Source organism: Octopus bimaculoides, chromosome 7, assembly GCF_001194135.2.
Source record: "Octopus bimaculoides isolate UCB-OBI-ISO-001 chromosome 7, ASM119413v2, whole genome shotgun sequence".
In the NCBI taxonomy this organism is placed as follows: Eukaryota; Metazoa; Mollusca; class Cephalopoda; order Octopoda; family Octopodidae; genus Octopus; species Octopus bimaculoides.
This window is the reverse complement of record NC_068987.1, coordinates 23747671-23754266: the sequence shown is the minus strand read 5'-3', so window position 1 is coordinate 23754266 and position 6596 is coordinate 23747671. Positions and strand designations below refer to the sequence as shown.

Below are 6596 nucleotides of genomic sequence, written 5' to 3'. Positions count from 1 at the left end.
CAAGGGGGGTGGAGGAAGTTGATTACATCAACCTCAGTGCTCAGCTGATACTCATTTTATTGAGTATAAAAGATAAAAGGAAAAGACGACCTTGGCATAATTTGAACTCAGAACGTAAAGACAGACAAAATGCCACGAAGCTTTCACACTGCACGTTAATGACTCAGCCAGTTGGTCATCTTAGCACTGTAATAAGTAATAGTATTACTTAAAAATTGTTTTATGTACTTTTTGCACATTTAGCTTATATAATAACTTTTTACATTTTGAATATTTTCTGAAAAGATTAGCACCCCGACATTCGTCTTGATGAGTTAGCTAAACAAAAACGAAATTTTTACACAAAAACAAAACGTTTAGGTTTTGAATTTGCTTTGAGGCGTTACCACTGTTTTCGGCACATTTGGCCCCAGTAGTTTTTTTTTATATATAATTAGCATCATGGGATTCCTGTAGTCGAGATCTATCAGAAAAGTTAAATTTAAATATAATTTTCTTTTGAAATAAGAATAATATTTGGAGTCAAAGTCGATTTCAGGCATATCTCATTTTTTTCGCTGGTTTTTACCTCAATACCTTTTTTTCTACAGAACATTTTTGCATATAACTAACATGGATAGATTCCTCTCGCTGAGATCTATCAAATAAGCTAAAATAAAATATAGATTTCTTAATAAAAAAAAAAAAAAAGAAGAAAAGTGGATTTCAGGAATTACTTTACTGTTTTTGACCTCACATGCTTTCCTGAAACTTTTTTTTCCCTATCAAAGCAGTTTTCAAATTTTGTAGCTGAAAACGTAGCTCAGGATGTTACCTATCTAGAAATGTAAACATCACCTAATTTGATTAAAAACTGAGTTAGTGACAAAACCTAGAATTGGTCACAAGTGTGTAAATGTTGACCGTAAGATTATTATTCACATACTACTGTGTATGAATGATATATATATATGTATGCATATATATGTGTGTATATATATGCATACACACTTGCATATGTTTGCGTATATGCATACACACATGCATACATGTTCATAGATATGTACATATATATGATTGATAGATATAGATAAATACATGGCTAGATAACTAAATCCTGAAATAAAAAAATGGTTAAATGGAATAATGAAGCTAAATGCAGATAGCTTTCCTAAGTTTCTTTTCATGTGGCAAACTCCCCAAAATATTAAAAGAAGGCATAATACACCCTTTTCATAAAGGAGGAAGCAGAGCAGATGCTAAAAATTACAAGCCTATCTCTCACCTCACATGTTAGCAAAGTCATGGAATGCATTGTCAGAAGGAGACTGATGGTATTCCTAGGAGATAATAGCTTGTGCTCAAACATGCAACATGGCTTCTGTCCAAGAAGCTGCTGCCTCACACAGCTACTACCAGCAACTTCTTGATCTCTTGAATGTGGATGTGATGTATTCAATTTTGCTAAGGCCTTCAACAAAGTTGATCATAGGAGGATATGTCACAAAGTTCATGACCTTGGTATCACTGGAAAACTAGAGGAGCAGCTGCATATTTTTTTAAAAACTATGACTAAAACAACTCCAGCTGATGGTACTCTCTCTGAGGAAACTTTAATTTTCAGTGGAGTCTCTCAGGGAACTGTACAGGGACCACTATTGTTTGTGGTGGCTCTCTCAGACAAGGCCCTCAGTTGTAGTCAGTTACTCTCACCAGCTATGCTGATGATACAAAAGTATCCCAGGTGGTCAAAAACCTTGATGACACTCTAAAACTGCAGAAAGACCTGAATGCCGAGAAGTTTCAAGCACTCTACAATTGGATCACAAACAGATCTAACCCATGCTAGATTGGCAAAAACAGACATAAAAACACTCAAATGCATATGAACATGTCAATCTCTTGACATCACTGAATGAGATGCTAGACATCATCTGTGTAGTGATGGTGAAACAGAAGTGGGTGTGTCAAGGAAGCCAAGATTCTCTTGGTAGTGGAGAGTACAAGGAAGGTTAAATTACCATATCAAACGGCTGAGTTAATCAAATCACACAAAATAAAGTAAAAAAAAAGATCATGGGATAACATCTATTTTAATTTAATTGAAATATGAAATAGTGTAAAACAAGATGACGGAGAGGGGGGGTTTACTTCTTCCAGAGATGACTGTATCGGCCAATATCAAAATCGTCTTCAAAATCTTCTACTACTTTAATGATTCGTTTAGGTTTTCGTTTCTGTAGCTGTAATTTCTTCTGTTCTGGAGTCAGAGTTTCAATATCTATAGGAAGCTGAAAGAAAGAAAGATAATTGGATAAGCAATGTTTGAAAATAAAAATGAAGAAAACTTTGTTTGTGTGGGATGAAGGTATTATGATTTATTTTCCAAACTTTTGCTTTGCTAATTATTTTTACTGGCAAATCTACCCATCTACGATGGAGGCAAGTCATAACAGCAGTATTGAGAAATGCGTAAATGGACTTGATAGATTACTGGGTGATGTCTTAGAGAAATCACATTATTGTTGGTGATACAGCATTCTATTGCAGCAATACGACGTGTTTGTAACTAAGTGACATGTGATGACGATTCACTCCCTAACTGAAATAGGCTCCCAGCCTCTGTATCATGAATGGCTATGTGGACCACTCCTAATGAAAATCAGAGCTTTCTTCAACCACTACATAAAAAGTATTAAGAAAAAATGTTATTTAGATATACTTTTATTTTAGTTGTTGGCACTATTTTATGCTTGTTTATACTCTTATACATTCAAAGTTCACAAATTTCCTTATTAAAATTATGAATCATACAATATGGTCACAAAACTTCTTTGTAGATGATATTTTCTGTTTGGTTGACACTAATTTTCAAATTACTGGAGTCCATTGCTCTACTCATAGTGACGTATAACTGGACGTGTGTAAACATTGGAGTGGGTAAAATACACCTACATGATCTAAAGTCTGGCACTGTGCCTTGTCTGCTGTGAATGAGAATGCTGGTTTTATAGGAAACTGCCTGTGTCTTAATTGTCTATCAGCTTTGACATCACCATTATCATCGGTTGTACCTTGTTTTTGTTTTTGTCATGACTAAAGGAGGTCTTTTATAGTAATCTAGGAAATTTTGGACCCTCAATCTTGCCTGACAACTTTACTCACATACCTGTAATTCTTGATGTGAAAATGAAATTACTGAAATTAATTCTTACTGTGATAATTCGTCGAGGCTCCTTGTAGCGGATTACAATGGTAGATCCATCAGGATTGACAAGTGTGACAGGGTACATCCGTTTATAGATGGATCGGTTAATTTTACACATTGAGGTTCGGTTGGAGTTCCACCGGACGCAAGTTCTGCCATAAATGCTGCCCAGCAGACTGGGGCTAGAAAAAGAAAACAAAACACTAAATGAATTTTTATATATATATATATATATGGAGCAAATAATTCACAAGAAAAAATAATTTGCAAAGATACCATCGACTCTGTTATTATCTAGGTGATTGGAAGCCCCGCCAAAAGCATTAAATAGCTGAAGGATTAAAATTAATCAAAGGACATACTAAGTATGTCTTCCTGCTGGAAATAACAGTCAAAACTCTTATTTAAATCACCAAAATACACTGATAATAACTACAGATTTCTGTAGTTATTATCAGTGTATTTAGGCGATTTAAGAGTTTTGACTGCTATTTCCAGCAGGTAGACATACTTAGTATGTCCTTTGATTAATATATATATATATAAATAATAAAATGAGAAAAATATCAGAAAGAAAAATTAAGTATGATTATGGGTTTGGACCAAAATTTACATCATTCCCTCAAGTGATGTAATTATGTCCCTTTTCATGCTGAATGAAATTAAATCTGGTTGTAACTGACATCACCATTTCATATGCTGGGATCAGTAAAATAAAATACTGGTCAAGTACTGGGGTCAATTTATTCAATGAACCACCTCTTGCTAAAAATTGCTGGGCTTGAGCCTAAATCAGTGCATTGATAACACAAATATTCAACTGATATAGTTTCGTAATTGTTAAAGTCTATCTAGATTTTAAAATCCTCTTAAAAATATTTCCCATTGTCTCTGTATTTAGTGATTTGTTGCAATTGTTTTCATTTATATTTAAATGATGTAAAAAAGAATAAATTCAATATAATAATGATGTGTACATCTATATATAACATATTCCTGAACACTTGACCATAGAAATAGCAGATACAAGCTGGAACTTAATCAGTATATGCACATGAAACAGAAATGATTGTGCATAGATTACCCAGTTTGTAGCAATATTTAACTGCATTAGGGTGTTGAGCTGGCAGAATCATTAGCATGCCAGGCGAAATGCTTAGCAGTATTTCGTCTGCTGTTACGTTCTAAGTTCAAATTCCACCAAGGTTAACTTTGCCTTTCATTCTTTTGGGGTCGATTAAATAAGTACCAGTTATGCACTGAGGATCGATGAAATTGACTTAATCCCTTTGTCTGTCCTTGTTTGTCTCCTCTATGCTTAGCCCCCCCCCACCGAGGGTAATAAAGAAATAAATATTTAAATGCATTCTTTTATATTCTGAGTTCAAATCTTGCTGGGATTGACTTTGCTCAATGGCCTTCCATCTGAATGAGTAAAAATCCCCTTCGGTCATGACTGACCATTGGATTGCACCTAGAAAGTTCCCCTCTGAAGCACAAGTCCAGGAAAGGTTGTTTATGGAAGACGAGCAGCTGCCTATGCATACCAGCCTCGCCTCTCCATGCCACCGATGTTATCCAAGGGAAAGCCAATACAGTATGGCACCAGTGACGTCGCAACTGGAGCAATGTGAAATAAAGTGTCTTGCTCAAGAACACAACACACAGCCCAGTTTGGGAATCAAACTCACAACCTCATGATTGTGAACCTGATGCTCTAACCATTGAGCCATGTGCCTCCATCAGAATGAACAATGCAATAAGTATCAGTTATGTCCTGTGACAATATTAACTGATTATATTCCACTCTCTTATAATGTGTGGCCTGGAGTTACTGTAAGAAATCTTTTCTACTGTTTTGACAATGGCCTTTGCTTGTCATGTGCCACTTTCAGTAAGGCTCACCTGCCTCCCTCCTCATGTGAATCCACATTGAGCCTGCGTTTCTTCCAGGTCCTGTGCATTAATCGGTTTTCTCAGTCCTTTCTATCCAGATGCCAATCCTCTAGAATTCCCTATCTGCCTGTGCTTTTCCTACAACAGTCAGCTATAACGACCCCACTCCAGGTACTTAATCTCCAAAGACTCTCCACAGGCTATAAGCACATCTTTGCTCACCAGACCCAAACCATTAAAGAAAAATATAGATAAAAAAAGAAAAGGCCGTTTTACACAAGTGAAACAAGTAAATCCAATCATAAAATCGTAAACGCCATCGGCTTCAATCCATGATGCTCCACTGTGATGACCTCTCGGGCAAGGTTTTATTTATTTATACAGAATATCCAAAGAGTTTACAGACGGATAAGAAACTCAACGTAGTTTATATCACCCTCTATATGTTGATCTGAAGGTCGACATATAAAACAGACTTTCCTAAGATCAGCTTTTAGTATTCGGTGAATGTTCAGTCTCTCTCTCTCTCTCTCTCTATATATATATATATATATATGTGTGTGTGTGTATATATAAATATACGTGAGTCGTCGCGGCGTGAAGGTGTTATACTTGTCGAAGATGAAAGATTTGTGCCGTTCATGCTTTTACAAGAACATTTCCAGCTGCCATACTTTCACAAAACCTAACTGATAGGGTTACTCCGGTGTAATAAAACAGTTTTGTGTCAAAAATACGTCTGCAATAATGTCACTCACAACTTATATAAAATACATCGGCAACCTTCATTTGTGTCAGCTATCCTTACCTCATGTGGAAGGAAAGGGTCAAGGAATTAAGTGATTTTTTTTCCTCTTTAGCTTTTAGTATTCCTGTGTTTCATAAAAGGGGAATTATGATTCTGAAAGAATTTTTTCCACAAAAATTGCCCTTTTTCTTTCCCATAAAGTAGCTATTCCAAACTCCGCTGATCTTTAGGAATACATCTTTGAAGTTTAGCAGTTACCATCTTTTACGCAACCACAACAATTACTCAAGTTTCCTCAGTACTGTAAGCAGCAGAATAGAAGACTGAAAAACAAATCGTTGAGATTTAATGCTTCTATACCAAAATATTATTCTTTAATTAACAAAATACACACGAACTCACCGAAGAAAGAGGGCCATCGTATATCCACGCAACCAAAGTGTGAAGGTGAAACGTACTTATCTCCCTTGTATCACTTCGCCAGGGACTTCTTCACAGTTGCGTCCCTTTGAAGCTGTTGTAAACTCACAAGGTGGCGGCATATGTCAAAGTTGGAGCAATGCTGCAAGTTTGGAGTTAGTAGTGGTGGAAATGCATTTCAAATATTTAAAATAAAGTGCGTTACTAATATTTTAAACTCATTCTCAAGGAAAATATTTGTCAACACCAGAATTTGAGTAGTGTATTGTGTTATGCTGTGTCCTTGAAGTATCGAGATCTGACAGTGAACTACCTCTTCCAGCCTGTAGCTTTTGAGACGTTTGG

General features: G+C 35.8%; 1 protein-coding gene across 1 annotated transcript; it reads right to left on the bottom strand.

Annotated features, from left to right (window-relative positions):
• Positions 1–2056: 2056 nt before the first annotated feature.
• On the bottom strand, positions 2057–6373 carry LOC106880911 (39S ribosomal protein L55, mitochondrial). Its single transcript, XM_014931076.2, has 3 exons — positions 6234–6373; positions 3195–3369; positions 2057–2270 (listed from the first exon to the last, which is right to left on the bottom strand). Exons 1-3 carry the CDS (start codon positions 6248–6250, stop codon positions 2127–2129), a joined length of 336 nt encoding a protein of 111 aa, XP_014786562.1. The 5' UTR covers positions 6251–6373; the 3' UTR covers positions 2057–2126.
• Between the last annotated feature and the right edge of the window lie 223 nt (positions 6374–6596).